Raw genomic sequence first — 27,580 nt, 5'->3', positions numbered from 1 at the left:
AAAAAAAAAATAGGGCAAAAAAAAATCCAAAGGATATTTGACAGCCTCTTTGACCCATTGCAAGAAAAGACAATATGAATTCTAGATCTCTAATTATAATCGGAATTACTTGTATTTCCATGTGCTTCTCAGGTGAGATAAAATCGATAGTCTAATATCAGTAGATATTTATTAAGGCCCTTTCTCAATTGGCGCATGAGCACTTTACAACACTTTGCGATCGGAATATTTTAGCTTTGCACGAGCTCTCGCATATGTTGCACGATGTCTCGCATTTGTCGCATGCGTTTTAGTGGTCGCTTCAAGTCTCCTCAAAATAGTGGACATGCACACTATTCAGACACGACCAAATGCGATCCAAATTATCGCAATGTAGCGCACGAACATTAGTACGAACGTCTTACAACGTTTTGTGTACTCGTAAGAGTGATACACGATTTTTAAAGGTCGTAAGATGAATCGCAGCTGTCCATGCGTGTATTTTGCGACCACGAAACTGTTTCTCAACGTGGCTCATGTAATCTTGCAACGTTTTACTATCATTGCACGATTTATCAGCTTCAATTTCCATGCAAAAATTATATATATACACCATATATATTATATATCTACACCAATACGATATCAAACCGCCGAAACACGTTGCTGTCATAACAATACAGTCATTAATTAATTACGCACATTCTAAACCATAACAATATTAGAAGAAATAAGAAAAATCGCAGCACTGTGTCGGGTTCTCTCAATTTAGAATTGCGTGGCTGATGGGTGTTTCCTAAACGCACTCGAACGAGTATTCGTACCATGGAACGCCTGATCGCACGAGCGCCGTACGTCCAATCGCATTGGCACACGTTCAATCATCCGATCACCTGATCACTCGCGCGATCCTATCGCATTATCTTACAACACTCGCTTTCATTGTATATCAGTCGCATATAGATGCAAGATATATCGCAAGATTTAATGCGTTTGCATCGTACAACGGTCGCTTTAGATCTTCCGAATTTCGTACGATCACATTTTCATATGCGATTATATCGGCAACAGTTTACGATCCAAATCAAATTTTTTCGGTCACACGAATATTTTGTCGCGTCTGCTCGTGCGCCAATTGTGAAAGGGCCTTTACATAATAATTACGTGCATTCAAACTGAGATGAGACGTTCCTTGTTTTGGAAGGGTCGGGGTGTTATCGAGGGATGTTGAATTATTTAAAGGGTGAGAAGTCTGTGAGTATGAGCGTAAAGTAACATAAAGTCTTATTGAGCCGAATTTTCCTGGCGGCGAGTGATCGGTCATCGACAACGGATTAAAACGCCGCGAACAGAGAACACGTGTTGTCGCATAAAAAGAACTTACATAAAAAAAGACGTTCTGTATAAGGATTTATTAGAAGATTCAAAGATGAACAGAACTTATAAAAATTGTAAAACAAGTTGTATAGAAAAGAACGAAATAAACTGTCTTTAAAAACAAGCGTGAAAAAGTTGAATGACATTGTACGTTACAATAACCTCTTTTCGTATTTGTGGTAATTTATTTGACCTCCATCTATCTGACGGAGCGATTCTTTTTCACAACCCCTCCACTGTAAATGAATTTAGAACGAAATGGAAAGAAAAGTTGGGTTAAATAACAATGCAATTTTCTAATTTATTTTTCTAGTTTCTAAAGCTAATTTCTTTTATATTCGATTCTTACTACAACTTTGCATTGTCAGTAGTCATACTCCTTATATACAGTGTTTGTAAAGCACAAATCGTGCTTTGTCATAAACATTGATAAACATGATAAAGTCACAAAAAATTACAGACACAAAGTATCAAGGAGGAGGAAATGGACTATCCCCTTTTATTCCGAGAAAAACTACATGTAGTTTCATTTAAATTTAGATGGAAATTTTCATTTTATGCATGGCCGTTCCCAACCCATGCACATTTTTTTTGGTTTTGATTTGTTTTGTTTTGTTTTTGTTTGTTTGTTTGATTGTTTTGTTGTTGTTGTTGAAAGAACGTGTCCACATGTACATGTACATCATTAGGGTATAAAGAGTACCATTAATTTGATTGTCGGTTGCGTATTTAAATTCCTGTAACCATTTTCAAGGCAAGTTGTTTATTGAATAGCTCCTGAAAGCGTGCCCAGTTCAGTAGTGTGAACGTCATTATAGATCGCTAACCTTTGTTCAGTTCTCTACAAACTCACTTGTATGGGGCCACAATGGGGAATCCAAGTTTGACGTAGCAATCTATAGGAAAAATCTTTTAAAAATCTTCTTCTTGAGAACCACTGGGCTAGAAAAGCTGAAAGTTTTATGGAAGCATTCTGGGGTAGAGTAGATTCTAAATTGTTCAAATCATAACCCCCGGGGATAGAGTGTAGCTACAATGGGGAATCCAAGTTTTACATTGAAATATATAGGAATTTTTAAAAAAAAATCTCTTCTTCTCGAGAACCACTGGGCCAGAAAAGCTGAAAATTTTATGGAAGCATCCTGGGGTAGTGTAGATACTAAATTGTTCAAATCATGTCCCCCTGGAGTAGGGTGGGGGCCACAATTGGGAATCCATGTTTTACATTGCAATATATAAGAATAATCTTTAAAAATCTTCTCAATAATCACTAGGCCAGAAAAGGTGAAAATTTTATGGAAGCATCCTTTTGTAGTGTATATTCTAAATTGTACAAATCATGACCCCCAGGGATAGGGTGAGACCACAATTGGGAATCCAAGTTTTACATTGAAATACATAGGAACAATCTTAAACAATCTTCCTCTCAAGAACCACTGGCCCAGAAAAGCTGAAACTTATATGGAAGCATCCTGGTGTAGTGTAGATTCTAAATTGTTCAAATTATGACCCCGGGGTAGGATGGGGCCACAATACGTATTACAAGGGGGACATCTGGTGAAGAAAAGCAGGGCCAAAGTTACTCAGGTGAGCGTTGTGGCCCATTGACCTCTTGTTTTTCTTTCAAATCCATGAACTATTATGCTCGTAGTAAATTAATAACTGACCACTCTTTATTTACATCTTTAGTGAGATTAAAAAGCAGGCTGTCCCCGCGTTCCTTGTAACACTGTAGTCTTAATTGTGAAATGTTCTTATTATTTTATAATTTAATGTTTGAATACAATATTTAGACAATGACTTTGATTATCCATGATCATGATACATAATTTAACCATTTTGCCCCATTTTTAGGTCACCTAAGTCAATCAGATGACCTATTGCTATTTTGTTTTTGTTGGTCATCATCTTTCATTCGTTTTTCTTCTCTTAAGAAAGGACTATATTCTGTAGTGGCCAGTATCTGCCCCCAAAATAAAACTTTGATGGAGAAATCTTTAATTATGTTCTAAACCAGGTGGATATTTGCAGACTTCAAAGCATTAAATATTTTTATCAACTATGACATCATTAGTTAGATATGACGTCAATAAAATGACGTAAATTCCAAATTGCAATGATTTTGAGAGAAAATAGTGTATTTTACGTCGGTATTTTGATTGGAAATTATCGAGCGCAGGTCTGCTCAGGCTAAATCTTTTGATATAATGTGTAGAATGATAATATCAATGAAATATGTGAATATGGTACCTGAGCAAGCTTGCGCTCTATAAATACTATAGTCAAAATTGAACAAACTCTGTGCATTTTGGCCTCTATTTTAAAAATAACGGAAATCCAAATACTTTGTGACGTCACAGAGACAAGAAAAGCCAACTAGTTTTTCCAATTTCATAATATATTGTCTTAATTTGGATTATTTTATACAATATATGCACTTTTGCTCATTTCGAGAGATTTTCAAAATTTGATTATTATGGGGGCAGGAAAACGCCCTTACCGTATATAGTTCTTTTAATCAATTTACGCATATAGAATTAATGGTTGAAGAAGTACAACTTTTGTTAATTATCATCGTCCCTTCTCCCCCTGGATCCCGAGGAAAGGGGCTAAAACCATCAAAATAATTTGTGCTGTCTTTAAAAATTTTTACTCGTGGACATCAAGCAAGCAAACTGTTGGCATGATTGTAATAAGAATTGAGCCCCTTCCAAAGTTTTAAATTCTTGACCCCAGTATCAGGGGATCTGGAGTTTGGGTGGGACTGGAATGATCATGATGGTCATAAATTATACTAGTAGTGAATATGCATTACTTCTTTGAAATCTTCTCTCGCCCTGTATAATTAGCAGATAAACTAGGTTCATGGCTATGCTGAGCAAGGATGCCGTTTCCAAATTTGTTAAATTTGAGGTCCAAAAAGTCAGGGGTTCTGTTATGGGAGGAGGACTCATTTGAACATTTAGTAAAAGTGCATTTTTATGCCCCAGTAATCGAAGATATATAGTTTTTTTTCTTCATATCCGTCAGTCTGTCTGTCTAGGTTTCTGTTTGTCCGCAAAATCTTTAACATTGCCCATAACTTTTGATTGGTTGGAGCTATGGCTCTCTTTTTTTTAATGCTTTATTTTGAAGCCTTTTTTCATATGTATAAATACAAACACATACCACACAATTTACACCCACTTACCATCACACTTACACACACTCGGACAGTGCACTTTCTAAAATAAAATACTATACACAAATGTAGACATATGACAGTTAATCATGCAATTTATCAAAAAAAAAAAAAAAAAAAAAAAAAAAAAAAAAAAAAAAGGATATACCAAAGGGAGAAGATATAAAAACCAAAAAAAAAAAAAACCAAAAAAAACAAAAAAAAAAAAACAAACAAAAAAACAAAATAAAAAAACCAAAAAAAAAAAAACAAAAAAAACAAAAAAACAAAAACAAAACAACAACAACAAAAAAAAAAACACAAACAAACAAACAAAAAAAACAAAACAAAACAAAACAAAAAAAAAAAAAAAAAACAAAAACAAAACAAAACAAAAACATTTTCATCACTTGTTGTATACATTATCATACAGGGCCCATTTACTAATTATTTTGTCCTTACATTGAAATATTTTTTCACAATAATTTTCTATGTTTCTGTAATATTTAAATAACCTTACAGCATCAATAAATATTGGCGTAAAACCTTGTGATCTTGAATAATAAATAATTTTTTTTGCAACTAACAGAAGAAAATTTTCTAAACAACTTCCCTTTACCAAGTAAAACAATCCTTGTGGATATTTTATAATCATTTTCAATGACATTAAACCATTGTACAAATTCATTCCAAAATTCAGTCACATATACATGTACACAATCATAAAATAAGTGAATTATTGTCTCTGTTTCACTATTACAGAATGTACATAAACTATTTTCTGACAGCTTAACTTTATAAAGAAAGGAGTTAGTAACAATATAATTCATCAGTACTCGATATTGAAAATAAATTATTTTCGTCTCTTTTGTGCATAATGATGCATTTACAAAGTAGAATTTCCTGTTTTTTTTTTCTGAGATTGACTCATCTAGTAAAGTTTCCCACTTATCTTTTTTTGAAGTTGGGGCTATAAACTCCTTTTCTTTCATGATATGATACAAAAAATTAACATTATTTGTTGATAACAATTTTTGTACAAGACATATTTCTGGTTCAGTATTTTCAGGAATTCTATTTTCTTTAAAAGGAATGAGTTTTCTTTTAATTTTTGAGGGTATATTTAAAATCAGATGAAAATAGTTTAAAAAATTATTAGTACCAAGTACATCTTTTATTTCATTGAAACATTTTATTTTCCCATTTTCCGACACTAGGTCGTTCAGGTTCTTAACACCTTTTTCAACCCATTTTGTATAAAATTCCAACTTTTTGACATCCACAAAATTTCCAATATTTAAGTACAAATAATCTAATACATGTTCAGGACTTCAATGCTTTAATTACATGTACATCTTTCCAAAAATTATTATCAATGATTTTAACAAATTCTTGAAGATTCCCTTTAGATAAATAAAAAATGAAATCAACACTTTTAAGTTTGAAAATACAATGTAGCAAATGTTGCCATGCACCTTCAGTTTTGGTCAGATACCTCTTTACCCATTTTAACTTGATATATGAAATGAAAGATGATAAGTGTAGCATATTTAAACCACCATCCTCATATCTCCCGATAAATGTATTTCTTTTAACCTTTTCTGACTTGTATCCCCAAATGAATTTGAAAAATGTTTTGTTTATTTCATCCAAAAGATCTTTTGGGGAGTCCGGCAGTGCAGAAAATAAGTATATAAGCTTAAAGAGAGTTAAAGTTTTGATAATTGTGATTTTCCCTAGTGGTGTTAAATCTCTTTTTGTCCATGATCCTAACAATCTCTTAATAGAGGTAATTTTTGTTTGAAAATTACTTGTAATCATATCCTCAAGGTTATTAGTGAAAAGTTATTCCAAGAAGTTTAAAACTATCTTTTCCCCAACCAATTTCCAAATCTGTACACAAAGTTTCTGCTGAATCTGTTTTACTTCCTAACACACTGCCTGTGATTTAGATATATTAAGTTTCAATCCCGATACACTACCAAATTTATCAATAACACTCATTGATTCTCTTAGAGACGATTCACTTCCATCCAGTAGTAAATATGAATCATCTGCATATTGCCCCAATTTGTTTTCTTTCCCCCTCAATAATAATACCTTTAATGTTTACATTTTTCTTGAGTGAAATTGCTAGTAATTCAAGCGTGATGATAAACAAATATGGAGCTAAAGGATCTCCTTGTCTGCAACCCCTCTGAAGACTAAAAAAAATCTGATAAATGGGCATTATTTATTACACAACTAGTACTAGAGGAATAAAATGTAAGAAACCACTTAATCAAGAAGTCACCAAAATTGAATAATTGTAGTGCTTTGACAATGAAGTCCCACTCTAGAGAATCAAACGTTTTCTCAAAGTCTAATAAAGGTAGAAGTCCAGACTGTTTTTTCTCTCTCAAATAGTCAATAAGGTCATTCAGAAATCGAGTATTTTCACCAATAAATCGTCCCTTTATAAATCCCTTCTGTGTATCACTGATAATATCATTCAGAACCTTTTTGATACGGTTTGATATGGCACTTGAACCGATCTTATAGTCTACATATAGTAATGAGATAGGTCGCCAGTTTTTCATATATCGCCTATCTTTATCCTCTTTTGGAATACAAGTTATTATACCCTGAGATTGGAATGAAGACATTTCCCTGTATAATATCCTTCATTTAAAGATCGAATAACAAGCACTCCTAAATCCCTCCAAAAAAATTTATAAAATTCTACAGTGAAGCCATCAGAACCTGGTGATTTTTTATTTTTCATTTTCTTCAATACTTCCGTACACTCTGCAAGCTTTAAGATTCCTTCACAATTCTCCTTTTGCATATCTGATTACCTAACATTATGATTTAGGAAAGCACTTTCATTTAGTGATGTTTGACTACAGTACTGTTTTTTACTTTTGTATAAATTTGAGAAAAAAACTTTTGTTCAACTAATACAAGATCTTGTTTCATTATATGATTCCCATCTGCATCAAAAAGTTCTGATATAGTTTTATTAACAAAATTTCTTTTTTCCAACCTACAAAAATAGTCTGTATTTCTTTCTCCCTTTTCATACCATGTAGCTTTGGACCTTAGCATTAAACCCTCAATATATTTTTCTCTTGAATTCTGTAAGGATTTTTTTCTTTTTTTCAAGAAGTTTTACATCTTTTGTCTGTCCTTCAACGTTTACCTTATATTCTAAATTTAAAATTTCTTTTTCCAGCATTTTGCTCTCAGACTTTTTTTAGTCCTTGCTGATGTATACTCTATAGACAATGATCTTATTTTCATTTTCAAGATTTCCCAAAACAGTTGATCAGTAATATGAAATGTAATTGTCTCTGTTTTGGATATTTCTCCTGAAACCATGTATTCTTCTATAGTTTCATTTATGACTTTCCTTACCCTATCTGTAAAATCATTTTCAAACAGAAGTTGAGAATTAAATTTCCAGTACCCTTTTCCTCTAGTGCTATCATTTGTTTTAAATTTCAGAATAATTGCTGAGTGATCAGTTCTATAACCAGGAATTATTTTAGTATCAAGTACTCTACTAAATATACAGTGGGATACAAGGAAATAATCAATTCTACTTTGAATTATAGGGTTTGACCTTCTCCATGTATACTGACCTCCTTCTTCATTCCAAATTCTCCAAGGATCAACAACCTCCAATTCCATCTTAAAACTTAAGAGGCAGTCCACCGAAAAACCAGGCAGTATTGTATTAATAGGCGGCACATCGAATGTGAGGAATATTTGATATTTTATTAAAAACAATATCAATGTAGCCCAAAAGGAATAATGTAATTGAAGATTTGTTTGATAATTGCTTATTTAGTAAAATATCCTTGTGTTTTGTGTTTTTGAATGCCCCTATATAAACCATTGAATGTAGGTCAGAAGCAAAGAACTGTAATTTCCAATACATTTTTAACAGGACTATAATTCACACTTAACTAAATCTAGAAATATTTCAACTTTTTGTTTAAAAAATAAAATCGGTGGGAAAAACACTTTTGATAGTAGTTTTCTGGCAAAATATAAGGACGTTTTAATGAAATTTTGCGATGCAAGAGTTATCTCCCGTGGCATCGATAAATCTGCTCAACACCTTTTTATCGGAATCCTAGTGAAATATTTAGAATCGATACACTAAAGAAAATAATTAAACAAAAAACTAAATAATTTATTTTCAAAATGTAATTCATTTTCGCCTCCAGACGTTATATTTAGATTAAAATTGGCTCTATTATTCAGGTTGAATCCACGTTTCCATTGATGTATCAGTGACGTCATATACCTGACTAATATTGCGTCACAATGAAATAGTTACAAGTTTCCAGAGAAGTTTGTAAATTCTTTGCGTAAAAGTGTAAAGAAAAAGATTTTAAAAAAAAAAATGATTTTTCTTTTTCTGTTTAATTACTCTTCAGAGTGCATTATTCTAAATGTTAAATAATATTTTAATATCAAAATGTATTTTATACACGGGCGGCGTCTCAGCTAGATGACGTTTTGATAAGTAATTTTATACATGTCTGGGAACTATTTTTTTTAAACTGATTTACTAGGATATGCGTAAAAATAATTAATGAAGTGTTTATCATGAACATTTCTTATAAAATTGGGAATCAATGATGAATGTTTTAGATTTACGCAACACTTAATTTAACGAAGTTGAGATGTTTACTTCATGATATTTGTAAAACTTAAATATATTTATCTATGCAGTCAAATCAAAATAAACAATCCGAAGTACGATTAAAAATGAAAAAAAAAACCTGAAAAATAAGTTATAAAAATATATTTATTGAGTTAAACTACTGCTGAACTCCCCACTATAATTCGGCACTAAAACGGAAGATGGTTTAGTGAAACATTGCGTTTTTTTTATTTTACTTATTTTTTTTTTTTTAATTTGGCGATTGAAACAATTACACACTCACATTTAATATGGAGTTTAAACATGTGACTATGTTGGCCAATTCTAAAATGTTTTCACGTTCATGAAACCAATTTTTAAAAATAATGATGTCATGACCCCCCCCCCCCCCCCGCTTTTTGCTTGCGATTTATCGGCTCTTCAATAATGATACTATATATGAAAGAACTTATTTTCTTATTTATATAAAATCAAATTTTGTAAAAGAGGAAAAGGCTTTACAGATGACAGATAAGAAAAAATTGGATAAAGTCGAGACTGTACACATAAAAATATTTCCTGTATTTAGGCAAGTTTAATTTCACCACTGATAGAATTTACTCTTTAATTCCTGAGGAAATAAAAAAGAAATTTTACTTGGAAATAAGATAAATAATAAAACTAGAAAGCTGTCTGCTCTCATTTGTTGCATAATGCATGTACAAATACTTTTTTTTAAATACCGAGTATCTATTAAGAATTCAATCAGATGTTTTACATGTAATCTTCATGTACGTAAAAGACATTAGTAATTTGAATAATATAAATTTGAATCTATGGTTACACTCATTTAAAAACAGTTAACTGACTGAAAAGAAATAAAAGACAAGCATATTTTTCTGATGAATTAAAATGAAGAGCCAAATTTTGGAAATGTCTCTAAATTTACAGTAAAAACCGATCCCGATCCGATCGAAAATAATGCAAAATTAACAAATTTATCAAACTAAAGGCACCTGCCACCTATATAACATGTTAAAAAAATAAATCAAGTAAGTTTTTACTCATATTACAACAAAAGAGCCAGATTTAACATTACAATTATAGTATTTTTTATATAATTCCGGTCGGGATCGGTTTCATTTGGGAAAATTATAAAAAAAAAAAAAATTAGGTAAATTTGACTCCTTTTATTTCTTTCAATATACCTGTTCCCACTGATTTTATTGAGTGATTCAAAAGTTTGTACTTTGTATTCATAATAACATAAGAAAAAAAATCTGTCCTTGTAATGTATTGGGTTTTATAACGTAATGAAAACTGGATACTGAATTCAAAAAGTTACTTGCTTAACTCAAATTTGGACCATATAATTTTTTCTAAAGAAGTATAAATTGGAGTCTTATTCATTAATAAAATAAAAGATAAGAGTCTATGCTATAAATAATATTCATCGACACATCCAGCTTTTGAGTTTCTGTTACATATAAAACAAAATAAAAACGTAGTAATTTTTTTTACCCTTATGTTGACCTTTTTGCACTTAAAATTAAGCATTTACCAAAAATAGGACTAGAGGAGCACTAAATTTTTTTTAATGTTGTCATGTGTAAACACTTGCTTTAATAAGTCTACATGCAAAAAATAATTAAAATCCATGACATGCGATGTGCCACCCATTGCCTGGTTTTTCGGTGGACTGCCTCTTAATATTTTTCTTTGTGCATGTGGATTATTTGAATTTTTAACGTTAAATGTGTCCTTTTATGATCCTGAACTACATTCCAGTCCCCACACATTACTATAGACATATTTTCTAATTTATTGACTTCAGTGTGTATATTCTGGAAAAATTCTGGACTATCTTTATTTCGGCCTTACAAATTAACCAAAGTAAATCTGATATTATTTGCAGTAATATCTAATATAATATATCTACCTGAGAGGTCCTCTTGTACAGAATGGATTTGAAATTCACAGTTGTTCTTAAACAGCTACTCCGGCTGAGCTACTAGTATAACTACTAAATACAGATTTATAACCCCATTCGGATTCCCATAACTTCTCTACCTCTTCTGTAGTATGAATTTCTTGAAAATATATAATAGAAACATTCTTATTTCTTACCCAGTTGAATACGTCCCTGCGTTTTTGACAATTTGATGAAAAACCTCTAACATTCATACTTAAATTATTTAAGCTTTCAACCTTTGACATGTTAAGTTAATTCTTTACATTCTAATTCCAATGAAAAAACTGATAAATTTTTAAGGCTTTGAGAAAAGCAGATAAACTGTTGGCACTATTATTATGATAAATTACATATAATTGAAAGTGCACACATAAACTTACACTTACACTCAAACATGGAAAACCACAGAAAGTTATTGACTCTTTACATTTTTTAGGCATACCTCGCCTTTAGGCAAACGTCACCCTTGTCCTTTAAGCTCCTCCTGTTTGTGGACATTTTCGAAGTACATGCTTATATCGCAAGTTTTTTGTCAATATCATCCCTTACATCCATCTTGTGTCTTTTCCAATTTGTATCCAACACAAAGATGTGTCCATTGTAGTACCACGCACTATCTACAATATGTTGTCTCTCCTCGGCCCTCAGTTTTCTCAGCAGCTGCGCATTCATGTTGGTTATCTGATCAAACATTAAAAAAGTCCTCTTTTAATTGTTCTCTCTTTATAATCACCGACCTCCTCACATCACTACTAACAAATTTGACAATCACAGGTTTTGGGTGATTTTTGTCATTTGATGGAATTATGTGAATTGCCAGAATGTCCTTTGGGTCCAAAGTGACCCCTGCTTTTTCAGCCACCCGAGCACATAACTCCTCTTTTAAATTCTGACCCTGTTGTTCTGGCCAATTCAGAATTTTGATATTGTTTTTCTGGGAGTATTGTTGATTCATATTTGCCATGCTAATTGCTGTACTGGCAATTCCATTTGTTTCTTTCAACTGTTTTTCCAATACACTGATCCTTTTTTTCAGCTGTGATACATTCCCCATATTGGTGTCATTGTCCATCATTAAACTATCCACCTTGTCTGAGAGTTGCTGTCTCATCGTGGAAAGTTCTTGACCATGTTGACTCTTATTCTCATCCAAGTCTTGGTGCATCTCTGTTTTTAGTTCCTGCAACATCTCTGCCTTAATTTCCTCTTTGATCTCCTCCTTAACCTCCTCTTTCATTTCCTTCTTTAAATCCTCCTTTACCTCCACAATAACACTTTTGACTAGATCTTTTATGTCATCTTTGGTCACCAGTTTTTTAAGGGTCTCTTGTACGGAGGAAAGAGTAACTTTGATGTTGTCCATTTCTGAATTGTCATCTTGATCTCCTGCAGATGAATTTCTCCTCTGTTTGCTTGCTGGTTTTATAGATACAACTTGGCCTTTAACCTCAGCTGAGACTGATGACAGTGACAATGAAGGTCTTCCTTTGTCCATTGTCTGTTTGGTGTTTGATCTTCCAGCTTTCGTGTCCTTTATTTCCTTTGTTGACATTGTAATGCTCCACAACACTACACAGTTATACAGGTAAACACAAGATGAACACAAGGTGAACCCAAGTAGTAGCACTTAGGTGAATACTAGTCAAACACTACTCAAGACTTCTCTTTCAATTTTTGAAGAAGGTAAAGCAAAATCCAAAACCACTATTTTTTACATGAAACTATCCTCTGATGGAAAAAAAAAACAGTTCAGAAACATCTGTGACAATTTTCACTTCATTAAAAACCACTATGAGTATCTTAATTCCACAAAAACAAGAGAGCCCTGAAAACACCTCCTCACTCAACAAGCATGACCTTGACCTATGGCTCTCATGTTTCAAACGTGTCTTCCTTGTGACATGGCCTTTCTTTAGGTATCATTACATTTGACCTCTTTACCTTGACCTTGGAGTTCGACCAAATTTTGCTAGAATTTACCTAATTTTACCCTTGGACATAACTTTTGAACGGTTGGTGCTAAGGTCTTCATACTTTACATTTATATTTATTTTGACAAGACCATTCTAGGGATTAAATATTTTTGATTTTTTTGGCCTTGACCTTTGAGTTTGACCAGCTTTCCAAAAAATTAACTTTGGGCGTAACTTTTGAAGATTTAGTACTAGGGCCTTCATATTTCACAGATGTATTCCTTGTGTCAAGGCCTTCCTTTGGATACTAACAATTTTGATCTTTTGACCTTGGCCTTGGAGTTTGACCTACTTTCGAAAAATTTTAACCTTGGCCATAACTTTTGAACAGTTGAGGCTAGGGATTTAATTTTTCACATGTATATTTCTTTTGACAAGGCCTTCCCCTGTGTACCTTTAATTTGACACTTTGACCTTGACCTTGGAGTTTGACTTGCATTTGAGAAACTGCAAACTTCGCCAAAAGCTGTCATACAGGGCATCAATTATTATTGATTGCTCTATTGATTATATAGTGAACATGCATTGACTCTTTGAAAATCTTTTCATCTGCTCCTGGATATTAAGCAATCATAGTATATTACATATGATGAGAAAGAGTGTCTCTTCTAAAAAATTGATAATATCATGACCCCTGGATCAGGTTCTGGTTTATGACAGGGCTATGCCTTTATTGATTATATAGTGAACATGCATTAGTTATTTGAAAATCTTTATCTCTACTTCTGGATATTTAGCAGATATTAAGAATTCATGTTTATGAAGAGCAAGTTTGCCTCTTCTATAATTTTGAATTTCATGGCCCTGTGTCAGAGGTTCTGGTGTTAGGACAGAGCTATATAGATGAAAATGTATACATTCTTTAAATGACTTCTCTGTCCCTGTGTATTTAGTGGACAAATTGTATGGATATGTTAAGCAAGGATTTCTTACACTTATATATTTTTTATGAGGTATTTGGCTCTAGTCTTTGGCACCTTTTTTCAGCTCTTCCAAGTCTTTTTTATTTAAATATTTTGGATTTCCAACGTTTCGGCTCGAGCATCACTGAAGAGACATAATTTTTCGAAATGCGCATCTGGTGCATCAGAATTAGTACCGTATAAGATTGACATTATACTGAAACTATGAAATTCGTACCCTCTGGACCAGTGGTTTTGGTGATAGGGCGGGGCTCTTAAACATATATTTTAAAAATGTACAATTTCTTTGAAAATCTTATTTTCTGTCCCTAGGTGCTTTTTCTTTTCATAAATTGTGGATTTCTTTGTGCTAGGGCCACTGGTACTGGAGGGAGATGGGGGAAAGGGGGCTCTATTGATTATAAAGTGAAAAAAACATTTTTTTTCTTTGAAAATGGTATTAATGAGCATGGTTATGGTTATCAAGTGTGCGTCTTCCAAAATTGTGAATTTCGTGGATCCTGGGTGTTAAGGGTTTCTGGTATTAGGGTGGGGATGTGTTGAACCTTTAGTGGAAATGCAATTATTTATTCTTTGCTCCTTGGCAAACAGAGTACAGTGTTGTAATAAAAAGAAAAAAAATTGTTTAAAATCTTGGCTTGGAACTATTTTTTGATGTGGGTTAAAATCTTGTTACACTTGTACTTCAAAATGATTTGCATAATAAGTACTACAGAATTAGAATTATTGACTAATAATCACGAATACTTATTATTAGTCATCTTTTATAAATGAAACATATACACTGTATGCGAGAGTCCACTTTGACACATAGTCTACTTAGACACATAGTTAAAAATGAGAAATATTTTTTTAATAAAATGATTCAGGGCAGAACCCTGTAACATTAGACATGTTAGGTAAATAGAAGTAATCATAGCACGTGATTGCTTAAACAACAAAATGCTTTATTCGTTTGTTTATTGAGAAATTAATGGTTTCAGCCATTGCAGAGAAAATAGAGTTGGTTATGTAATTTCTGCAATGGTTTGAATCAAACATTGAACATTCTACAACAAAAACTGTGGGAGAAGCAGTCTGCCTTTCAATAGGCTTATTATTCATTCCCCTCTCCTTCACTGCTAGCGTTTTCATCCGTTATCATGCATTGTCCATCAGTGATTCAGTCGTAAGCTATTGAACTTTTCATCTTCTTCTCTTGAACTACTGTTACAACTTTTGCATATAACATTAATGGGTGTAAGGGTAGAAAAAAAATGTAAAATTTCATGACCTTAGGGATGGGGCTAAAATCATCAAAACAAGAGCTTTCTTTAAAAATCGTATTCTTTTATTCGTGGACATGAAGAAGTCAAACTGTTGGCAGATTTATAATAAGCATTGAATACTCTGCCAAAATGTGAAATTCATAGCCCTTTGGCAGATGTTCTGGAGTTAGGCTGGGGATCTAATATTCATATGGTGAAAATGCGTAAATTATTTAGTCGTCTTTTTTAGCAGATAAACTAGGTGCTTTTTTATGAATCTTGAAAAAAATTGTTCTGCAAGGTAATAAGCAAAAATACTAAATGCAGGGTTATCATCACATGATGTGAACTTAGGATGCATCATCAAAAATTGTGAATTTTATGATCCATGGGTCAGGGGTTCTTCGTGGTGGGGTGAAAGTGCATTATTTCTGTGATAACCTTCTATGCTCCAGGGTATTTAAAAGATGAACTAAATGCATGGTTATGACCAGGAAGTGTACTTCTTCCTTAAAATTGTCCTGGCCCATTAGTGAGGGGTTCTAGTATTACTTCATATTATACGCCTTTTGTAAGGGCTTTGGGTGTTAGGGCGGGGCTCTGTTGGATACATAGTAAAAATGTATTATTTCTTTGAAAAAGTTCTTTGAGCGTGGGTATATAGCAAACATACTTTGGACACCTAGGACAGGGCTTAATTGATTAAATAGTAAATTGCATAATTTTTAAATCCCCATGTGCCAATATTTTTCCTCAAACCATGAAAATCTGACCCGACGAAGATATGTGATTTTACAGTATATAAATTTAAATATAATGGGGACATTTCTTTCATTATACAGAAAAAAATTACTTTTTTCAGGAGTGTCTTCAGAATGTAACATGGGAGAGATGTCCAAATGTTTTGAGGGGTTTGTAATGCCAAATATGGAGTCATTGTCAATGCAAGATTTACAGACCATGTGCGCGTGAGTAGTTTTGTATTTTGACTTATATTTCTTACCACTCAGACTCAGAAGAGACAATTTAAAAAAACCCTGTGATTTTAATAACTCATTCATTACTTCGGTAACTTGACTGTCATTAAATATTGTCAATTCAACATGGCCGTAGGAACCGGGGGGTACGGGGGGGGGGGGGCTGTCCCTATAATTATGCCGATATATAGAATATTATAAAACTTAGCTACTATGTGCTTGTACCCTCAATAAAACCGTCTGATGACCTTTTTTTTTTCTTTTTTTGGGCTTGTCAAGGAAATTTGGTAGTTGATAGTGCCCCCAAATGAAAATGTTTGCCCCCTCCCCCAACTGAAATTGCTTCCTATAGGCCTGTACAATAAAAGCCAAGAATTACAAAATTATGTCAGGGTTTGACATTAACCTGTAAAAGTACTAGACCAGTCGGGCTACGTTCCATAATTTTTACTAGCCCTGGCCATAAAATCACTAGTCCTTACTTAACCTGAAAATTTACTCTTTATATTTGAGAATTTTAAAAATTAATTACTATTGAAACCATTTTCAGCTCTTTTGAGCAAAGGCTCAAAGAGCGTATGCTATGGCCATTTAAGTGGTGTGCTGTGTGCTTCAACATTTTGGAATATGGGCCATAACTCAAGAACCCCTGGATCAATTTTTGACAAATTTGTCACAGAATATTTTGGTCTAAGTGCTCTCATTTATACTAGAAACAGGGATATGACCTTAAAAAATGGAGATAATTAGGGAAATAAAAACAAAAGTAGTGTTTGCTAAAAACCTTCTCCTCAAGAACCACTGGGCAGATTATCACTAAACTTACATATAAGGATGAGGATATGTTACAAATTTGAAATTGTTCAAGGCATCACCCTGGAGTAAAAGGTATGGTCTTAAGGTCACTTCAAAGTTGACAAAAAATTATGTTTTCTCAAAACTTTGATATTTTGATTACTTATAAGGCCTAGGATAATTAAAACTTTTAAGTTGATGCATCTTAGACCTCGTATCATGACTCAAAAAAGGTTACGGTGACCTACTTTATGAATTTTGCATGTATTAATTTTCAATTTGATTTTTTGCATATTTTGGACATTTTGAAGTCTATGATCATCAAAACTTATCATTTTTTGCATTATGGAGCCTTGAAGTGTGTCAATTAAAAAGTAAGTCACTGTGACCTAATTTCTGAGTTTTATGGTTAATCTTTTTTTAAAAAACATTTAAGGTTATTATTCCAGATACTAAGAGGTTTAGAATCATCAAACCTTGTACATGTAAGTTGATGCATCTTGGGACTTTAAAACATATTAATTAAAAAGTAGGTCATAGTGACCTACTTTTAGAATTTTGCAGACATTCATTTTCAAATTGTTTTAAAATATATTTTGGACACTTTGATCATCAAACCTTGTTTGATGCATCTGAAGGCCTCAAGTAATTTCAATCAAAAAACTTTTGGAATTTTATGGCTATGTTTAAATATTTTTAGATGCTAATTATCGTAAAATCATCAAACTTAGTCAGTTGATGCATCTTGGGTTCTTGAAGTGTTTCACCTGAAAAACAGGTCACTGTTACCTTTTTTGAACTTTTATGACTATATTTAGATACTTATTGGCTTGATGCATCTTGGATCCTCGAAGGGTGTCAACTGAAAAGAAGGTGTCTGTAACCGACTTTGGAATCTTATGACTGTAATTAAATATTTCAGATACTAATTGACTTAAAATCATCAAAGTTTGTCACTTGACTTATCTTGTGTCCTCAGAGTGTGTCAACTAAAAAAGGTCACTTTGACCTACATTTGGAATTTCGTGGTTATATTTAAATATGTCAGATATTTATTTTCATAGAGTCATCGAACTTTGTCAGTTGCTGCATTTTTGATCTTTGGAGTATTTCAGTCAAAAAGTTGATAACCTCTATTTTGAATAATATGGCTATAATTTTATATTTGAGATACTAAATAGCTAAGACGAACTTTATCAGTTGATGCACCTCTAGTCCTCAAAGTGTGTCAACTGAAAAAGTAGGTCACCATGACCTCCATTTGGGGAATTAGCTTAGAATAATCAAATTTTGTCACTTTATGTATCTTTTGGTCCTCAAAGTGTGTCAACTAAAAAGTAGGTCACCTTGACCTACTTTTGGAATTTTATGGCTATATTGAATATTTCAGATACTAATTGGCTTAGAATCAGCAAACTCTGTCACTTTATGCATCCTGGATCCTCGGAGAGTGTCAAATGAAAATTAGGTCACTGTGACCTACTTTTAGAATTTTATGGCTATATTTAAGTCACCTGTGTCACTCAGCTGACCTATTGCTATCCGTTTTTGTCGTTGCGTTGTGCGTTAAGATTGAACATTTTCAGCTTCTTCTCTGAATCCGCTCAACCAATTTCAACCAATCATGGTATATAGCATCTATTTGTGAAGGGGAACAAAAATTGTGAACTTCACGGTCCCTACACCATGGGGTCTGAGGGGTGGGGCTAAAACCACCAAAATTAATGAAATCTTAAAAAATCTTCTTCTTTACTCCTGGACATCAAGCAGTCAAACTGTTGACATGATTGTAATAAGTATTAGTTCTCTACCAAAATTGTGAAATTCATAACCCCAGGTCAGGGGTTCTGGTGCTAGGTTGGGGCTATATAGTTCAAATAATGGAAGTGCATTATTTATTTGAAAATCTTCTCCTCTGCACTAACTTAGTATATAGGTATGATGAGCAAGAGTGCTTCTCCCCAAATTTTGAATTTCATGGCCCAATGGTCAGGGATTCTGGTGTAAGGACGGAACTCTATTGACTATAAAGTAAAAATACATTAATTCTTTGAAAATTTTCTCTTCTAGTGAGTTTTAAATAAACTATCCAAGTACATAGTTATGAAGAGCAAGTGTGCTTCTTCAGAAATTATGGATTTCATAGCCCCAGGGTCAGGGGTTCTGGTGTTAGGGCAAATGGGCTCTATTGATTTTATATATAGTGAAAATGCATTAATTCTTTGAAAATCTTCTTCTCTGCTCCTGAGTATTAAATAAACTAATTTAGTACATAGTTATGTTGAACAAGGCTGTCTCTTAAAAAATTGTGAATTTCATGGCCCCTTGATCAGGGCGTCTTGTGTAAGGGCGGGGCTCTATTGATTATATAGTAAATGCATTAATTCTTTGAAAATCTTCTTCTCTGTTCCTGGGTAATGAATAAACTAACAATGTACATGAGCATGGCTGCCTCCTCAGAAATTCTGAATTATATTGCCCCAGAGTCAGGGGTTCTGGTGTTAGGGCAAATGGGCTCTATTGATTATATATAGTGAAAATGCATTAATTCTTTGAAAATCTTTTTCTCTGCTCCTGAGTATTATTTGAGTATTATTTAAACAAAATCCATGGTTATGATAAGTAAGGATGCCTCCTCCAAAATTGTGAAATTCATGGCCCCAGGATTGGGGGTTCTCGTGAACCGGGGCTCTTTTGATTATATAGTAAAAATGCGTAATTTCTTTCGAAATATTTTTTCTACTCCTGATTATAAAACAAAGAAAGGTATTAAACAAACTAACTTAGTATATAGTTATGATGAGCAAGGATAGGATGCTTCTTCCAGAATGGTGAGTCTCATGGCCCTTGGGTCAGATGCTCTGGTTTAAGGGTGGGGCGTTATTAATAATATCGTGAAAATGCATTAATTGTATTTAATAATCCTGTCTGCTACTGGGTATTTAGCAGACAAACAAAGTGCATGCTTATGACGAGCAAAGGGGGGGGGGGTCATATATATTGGATAGATGTAATGATGAGGATACCTTGTAAATTTCATGACCCTGGGTCATGGGTTCTGATGTTAGGATAGGAATGTGTTAATTCTTTTAGTGAAAATGCATTATTTCTTTGAAAATCCTCTGTGCTCCTAGGCATATTGGAGGCAAGCAGAGTAGTTTTAATAAGCAAAGGTATTTTTGCCAGAATTTTGAACATCTGCACCATTTGGTTAAGTATTCTGGTCTTTGTCAGGACTCTGTTAATTTGTATTCTATTGAGAAAAGTTATTCCCCTTTGCCATTCACTTTTGATAATTAATCACTGTAAATAATATAATTGAAAGGTTTATAGAAAAGAGAATTATGCAAGAATTTTTATTGTATAATACAAAAAGTACTTTCGTAGTTTTGATGATCAGGTAGACCTGGAAATGAATAAAAATGAGACAAAAATAACTTATCTTTTTAAATGTTCTTCAAAGGCCAAGAAAGGCCAATGTGAGAGGTAATATGGGGTTAAAGGTAGATATTTTGTCAATAGTCTGCGTGGTAATAGTGCTAAATGGGGGACTGATAAATACTACACCAATTATTTTGTTGATTCTTATCATACTATTTTTCTTGCTTTTGGGCAACAAAGCTTTATTTAGCAGTTAATGGATCCTCTAAACTGTTGTATTATACTCAGGTGACTGTTAAGGCCCATGGGCCTCTTGTTAAATATTTCAGATACTCATTGACTTCGAATCATCGAACTGTGTCACTTGATATATCTTGGGACCTCGGAGTGTGTCAACTAAAAAGTAGGTCACTGTGACCTACTTTTTGAACTTTGTGGCTGTAATTAAATATTTTCAGATACTAATTATCATAGAATCAGCAAATTTTGTCAGTTGATGCATCTTGGGTCCTCAAAGTGTGTCAGTTGAAAAGTAGGTCAACACAACCTACTTTTAGAATTTTATGGCTATATCTAAATATTTCAGATTTCAGGCATCCCAGGTTTAAGTTTTCAAGGTAGATTTCTTTCCAAGAAATTCCAAATCACGCATTGATCAGCCTTGCCGACCGACTGAGAATTAGACCAGCTTGTCAGTGAAAAATTTTCCATTAAATTATCTGCAGAGCATTATATTTGGGAATAAAGTGGAGAATCAGCCCCTTCCCCTCCTTTTCCCCCAATGCCTTTCGAAGATTGCAGATACTACATTTTTGGCCAAAACATTTGAGAAGAATGGCCAGGTTCATATTGTAGAGTATATTTATGTTTTTTGAGAAGGTTTAAGCTAAAATAGGATTATGTCTATTTCTTAAGTGAGCATAAGCTCTATGTTACTAAACATAACTGGATGGATGATGCATCTCGTATTAAACTTGTTAGGATGCTTGATCTGTCCAACTTTTCTGCATAAGTGGCCAAGGTTAAATATTTCAAAAGAAGGTCAATCTCCAAGGTCAAAGTAATAAGGAAAAAAAAGTTGGTTCCCCAAGAAGAAATGTACAATATGAATTCCCCAGCACCAAATTTTTAGAAGATTTAGTGGAGGTTAAATTCATAAGTAGGACAAAATCCATGGACAAGGTCATAGGATCAAAAATGATGATATCAAGAGAAAGAGCTTATCATAAGGAATGTACTCATGAAATATGAATGCTCTGACCTTATTAGTAAAATGTTCTTGTCAAAGTTAATGTTTGTTGCTGACAAACAAACAAACCAAAAAATCTGTTTTTCCTAGATCTTCATTTAAGAGGTATAAAAATGGTACGAATGAAAAATCATAACCCTATCAATTAACATCCTAAATTTTGTTTCAAATTTTATTTCGTTTTTTTTGGTCATGTTTGTCAATATTGAAAGCATAATTTCAGCAAGTTAAACATTATGATATCGGCCATGTTTGTTGCAATGCTTTTGTAAAATACGTATAGCATGTCTTCATGAAAAAAAAAACCCACAGAGAAACAATAATGCATTCGTCCACATTGCCAGAAAATAGTTTCTTACCAGTTTAATGACAGATATTAAAATGCCATAAATATTATATTTTACAGATCGGTTAGAGGTGTGAAAAGCTGTATTGAGCCATACAAAAGTGCTTGTGCAGCAGATTCAACCTTTCAGTCGATGATGAGCGGTATGACTCTGGCTGCTGGGTATTGCGGTAACTACTAATTAGTCATTTATTTGACCTTCGAGTGAAATACAAGCAAATTCAAAGAATAGTCACTAACACAAGTTACCCTTGTCGTCATGTTGATTGGGATGCAATAATTAATGGAACATTTTTACTGTCTTGTCTGCGTGCCCTGATTTGTCTGTTCATTTAAAAAAAAGATGTAAATTTTTGAATTAATAAAAGTTAAGACCAAGATGATTTTTTTGGAAGATTGCATCAGATTTTAAGTCAGTTAATATATGTAATATAAAAATTAATATATAAATTTATATTAATATATAAATATGTTAAAATATATTAATCCCTCTGAAAGATCTTGTTATTAGTAATATACTTGTAAAAAATTGTAAAAGCCCTGTCTGTACTAGTCGAAAAATTTCGACCAAAGTTAAAGTTTGATTTAAGAAATTCAAAACATTTATTTCTGAAGAAAACAAGCCAATTCAGAGAATGTGTGTCCCCCGCTTAGGGGTAAAAAGAAGAGCATGCGCAGTTCGGGGGAGGGGGTCACACTCCCCCCCCCCCCTGGTTTTGTAGAATTATTAAATGTATACATGTATATTGAAGCAAATAAAAAAATGCCAACATGGATATAAAGATTTGATTGATTATTCTTTAATATGTGTATAGAAGATTCTTTTTAATTTATAGAATATATATCACATTATAATAATGATTTTATGAGTTTGTACACGCCAGACGTATAACTTTCTCATTTCACATGTTGGATAGTATGATATAGTAAATAAAAAAAAAAAAATAAATAAATAAATAAAAAAACCCCGGATCGTCCGGGATTTGAACCAGGGCCTCTCGCTTGCTAAGCAAGCATCATAACCCCTAGATCACGGAGACACTTGATTATAGAGCAAATTAAATCCAAACAGTAGGTCACATGTAATGTTTATACTCACGTTCGATATTGTCAAAATTTTACACAATGGTGTTTAATTTAGCCTTTACTAAACAGTTCTAATAGATGTAATTAGAATATAAAGTCCGCCGACAACCTGTATTATACGTAATAACTCTCCCATACCCCTGTGCTAAAAATAGTTCCAAGCGACTTTTAATATACAATAAATAAAAAAAAACGGGGCTTGACACTTTGAGAGGGGCAAGAGATGCCATAGGGAGGTATGGTATTAAATTTCATTGCAAAAGGTCAAAAGCTTTTTGAGATATCGCCCGGAAGCGAAAGTTTAACACACAGACGAAATTGGTGAATTGACGACCTTGAACTTTGACCTTTTGACCTCAAAATCAATAGAGGTCTTCCATAGGCCACAGGAAGTTGTTATGTAAAACTTCATTGCAAAAGCTTAAAGAATTCGCGAGATATCGGGGGAAACGAAAGTGTTAAAACAGAGAGAATTTATAATTTATGACCTTGACCTTTGACCTTTTGACCTTTTAACCTAAAAATTAGTAGGGTTCTTCTTTAGGCCATAGGCAGTTGCTATACAAAATTTCATTGCGAAAGCTCAAAGGGTTCTTGAGATATCGCGCGGAAACGAAAGTGTTACAGACAGACAGAAATACAGACGGACGGACGGACGGACAGACAGACAGACCCAAATTAATATCCCCCACTTTCAGTGAAAGCGGGGAACAAAAAATTGTCTCAAGTAATGCAGACATAATTTAATATGAACGCCTTATATTTTCTAATTCAAAAGTTATTGCCAATGTTGATTTTTTTCAAAGTAGGTAAGACTTGAATATCAAGGTCATGAGGTTGAAATTGTACTATATTTAAGAAAAAGTCTTGTCACATGCAGGTAATACTCATTTGAAATATAAAGGCCCTATCTTCTTTCATTCAACAAATATGATTATTGTAAATTTTTTTAAAAAAGTAAATCAAACTTAATATCAAGGGGTCAAATATCTTAGTGCATTTGGAAAGGTCTTATCACAGGTAATGTGCATGTAAAATATGAAAGCCATGTTTTTTTCTTTAAAAGTTATGACAATGGTTAAATAATTTTGTGAGAGACAGACAGATGAATGAGATTTAGTGTCCCCTTTCTTTCACAAAAGTGGGGAAAACAAAAATTTGCACATTGAAAGGGGAAAGAAATTTAATTTTTGTTTAAATTTCAGCAGATTTTCATCTTAAAAATAATTTACTTTTACCATCGCTGTAACATGCATTGATCGGCTTTAAGTCGATCCTAATCATAGTAGCTTTTTGTGCAAAGTTTTCTGAAATGAAATTTAAAAAATCAACTTCTGAAAAATAGTTGCATTCTTAGTTTCAATCTAGAGCTAATATTCACATCTTAGCACCATGAAATAAGGAAATCTCAAACAGAGATGAGTAACAAGTAAATTTCAATGCTTGATTTTGATTTTTGTAGGAGATTCTGGCTGCAATTTATTGAAATGCTTCTCTGATGCTGGGATTAATTTGGACAATACTGGGGGTAGCTCAAAAAAAATAAGTTGGTAAACTCCTGTTTATTATATACTTTGTATTTATTCAGGTAAAGTTTACAAATTATGTAATCCCTAACAAAAAAGTACTATAGTTAACTATAGTAAATCAAAGTTTTCACTATAGTAAATCAAAGTATTTTTACTATGAAATTCAGATCGAAATATTTTTTTTTTTAATTCCTACAAGTAATTTTATGAAGTTAATAAGAAATATTTGTTGTATATTTACGTTTTTTTTAATTACATAATCGGTATGTAATTTAAGAAATGTCAAGGCTCTAAATCTTCAAAAAGTTCTACAGTAAAGCTCCATTGTAAACCAAAATAAAAAAGTATTTACCATAGTTAACTATAGTAAACTATAGTTAACTATAGTAAGTTTTTGTTAGGGATGTAAAGTTTTCTTTTTTTTTTTTTTTTTTTTTTTTTTTTTTGCATTTGATGATTGTTACCATTTGTCTTATTAACTCACCTTAGCCGAAGGCTCAAGAGAGCTTTTCTGATTCAAGTTTCTCCTTTGTTGTTGTAATTTTTTTTTTACGTTTTCATATTCTTCTCCACATCCATTAGACCAGTTTTGAACAAACTTGCTGCAGAGCATCCTTGGGTAAAGGGGATTTAAGTTTGTTCAAATCAAGGACCACACCCTCTTTTAAGGGGGATAATTAAGAATTAGTGAAAATTAAAAGACATCTCTCAAAAATGTTCTTCTCATAAGCTAATTGTCCAGAAAAAGTTGAAACGTATGTAAAAGCTTCATTACATATCGTAGATTGAAGTTTGTTCAAATCATTACTCCCTGGATTATGGTGGGACATCAAAAGAAGATAAAAAAAAATAACAGGAACATAAAGGAAATATCTTTAAAAATCTTCTCAAGAACAACAAAGCCATGATTTTTAATATTAATACAGAAGTATACTCATGTAATGTAGATTCAAGTTTGTTCAAGTCATGGCCCCTGGGGGTAGGATGAGGCCACAACAAGGGATCAAAGTTGTTCATAAGAATTAATGTATATTGGATTTATCTAAAAAATAAATTAACTTCTTAAGAACAGCAAAGCCATTATGAGTCATATTATTGATATAGAAACATCCCTAAAGAATGTTGATTCAGATTTGTCTAATCATGACCCCTTCAGTTAGGACTGAGCCACATTAGGCAACTAAGGTTCATCGATACTCTGATAAGAGATATAACTCTTAATGCCATAAATTTCTATTATTCCTTTATAAATTTGCCAATTTGAAATGTCTCTTTTGTCTTATTTTGCCCCTCGCCGCAAGCTATGCTATAATTATTTTTATTGTATTTGTACAACACATTTCTTTTGGAAAATCATTAGAGTTAAAGCAGCGTTTTATATGAGTGAGCAGAGGGCTTATGAACCTTAAAGTTTTATTTATATTGAAGTGCATAGGAAAAAAAATCTTTGGGAATCATCTATTCAAGAACAGCAAAGCTCTGATAAGTCATTTTAATATGAAAGCAAGTTTGTTCAAACCTTCATTTAGGATTAGGGTGAAACCACTTAATACATATTTAAACTGAATGTTTTCATATTGAAATTCATTTCAGTGGGGGTTATATGCCATTGAAAAACTGTGTAGAAAGCCAGAAAAAGGCCTGTCAGCAGAACCCAGCTTACGCAGATGTTCAGGATTCTCTCAAGCAAGCGGAAAAAGCGTGTGGCTCTCCAGGTAAAATTTAAATAATGAATTAGGAAATTCCTCTTTAAGCTGCATGTTGTGTTAAGGCAGGTATTAGATTAATTTATTTATGTTGCAGTTTTGTTCTTTTCCTTTTAGCTCACCTGAGCTGAAAGCCCAAGTGAGCTTTTGTGATCACCTGTTGTCCTGCGTCTGTCTATCCGTCCATCTGTAAACTTTACACATTTATAACTTCTCAAGAACAACACGGCCAATTTTAACAAAAGTAGGTACAAAGCATCCTTGAGCAAAAGGGAGTTTAAATTCTTAAAATAAATGAGCAAGCCCATTTATAATTATAATATATAATATAATTAAGAAAAGACAATAATAGGGTTGGTTCATTAAAAAATCTTCTCAAGAGCCACTGGGCCAGAAAAGCTGTAAGTTACGCGGAAGCTTTCAGAGGTAGTCTAAATTCTAAATTTTTCAAATCATGATCCCCGGAGGTAGGGCGGGGCCACAATAGAGAATCAAGGTTTTACATTGAAATATATAGGAAAAATCTTTAAAAATATTTTTTTCAAGAACCGCTGGGCCAGAAAAAAAGTGAAACTTGTGTGAGAGCATCCTAGGGGTATTGTAGATTCTAAATTTTTTTCAAATATTGGCCCCTGGTTGTAGGGTTGGGCCATGACATGGAAATCAGTTTTACATTGAAATATATAGGAAAAATCTTTAAAATCTTCTCAGGAGCAGCTAGGTTAGAAAAGATGCGAAAAATTCGTAAGGCAGTTTAGATTATAAATTGACCAAACCATGTCCCCTGGGAGTATGGTGGGGCCAGAATAGGGAATCAAAATATCACACATTTTCTCTTGTAGGTGGCGGAATCTCAGCTACCCCGGCCTTGTGGATGGTTTTCTCAGCTGCCATGATGGTGTTAGCAGCCATGTTTCCATAAACCAACAAATTACCTACCACTTTTTTAGTGGACATCAGTCATTCCAGATGTGAATTATTGGAAAAAACTGAAAGGAAACAAGATCAAAATTATTATCTAGAGTTATGCGCCTTCATTGCTAAGTGATTTTTTTTCAGGGGTACTTGTGTGATTTTATTTTACTTGGAAGATTGAAGTATGTATAAGAATTTGTTCAAGTTAATTGGATACGATGTCTGTAATTAATAAATTTCGTTTAAAAAGTTTATAGAAATAAATGGATTTACAGTTCATTAAAAGATTTTGGTTTGAAGCAAAAGTGATTCATTGATGACGAGGGTAT

The 27,580-nt window shown here is 32.9% G+C and overlaps 1 protein-coding gene across 1 annotated transcript; it reads left to right on the top strand.

The window, feature by feature from the left end:
* LOC133201403 (uncharacterized) lies at nucleotides 1–27,580 on the top strand. Its single transcript, XM_061337214.1, has 6 exons — nucleotides 1–132; nucleotides 16,130–16,235; nucleotides 22,076–22,185; nucleotides 24,564–24,651; nucleotides 26,224–26,345; nucleotides 27,179–27,580. Exons 1-6 carry the CDS (start codon nucleotides 75–77, stop codon nucleotides 27,256–27,258), a joined length of 564 nt encoding a protein of 187 aa, XP_061193198.1. The 5' UTR covers nucleotides 1–74; the 3' UTR covers nucleotides 27,259–27,580.

Source organism: Saccostrea echinata, unplaced genomic scaffold (assembly GCF_033153115.1).
Source record: "Saccostrea echinata isolate AGI-Se365-2 ecotype Australia unplaced genomic scaffold, CSIRO_AGI_Sech_v1 ptg000044l, whole genome shotgun sequence".
In the NCBI taxonomy this organism is placed as follows: domain Eukaryota; kingdom Metazoa; phylum Mollusca; class Bivalvia; order Ostreida; family Ostreidae; genus Saccostrea; species Saccostrea echinata.
Note: the sequence above shows the minus strand (reverse complement) of the source record. Positions and strands in the feature narration are given on the sequence as shown.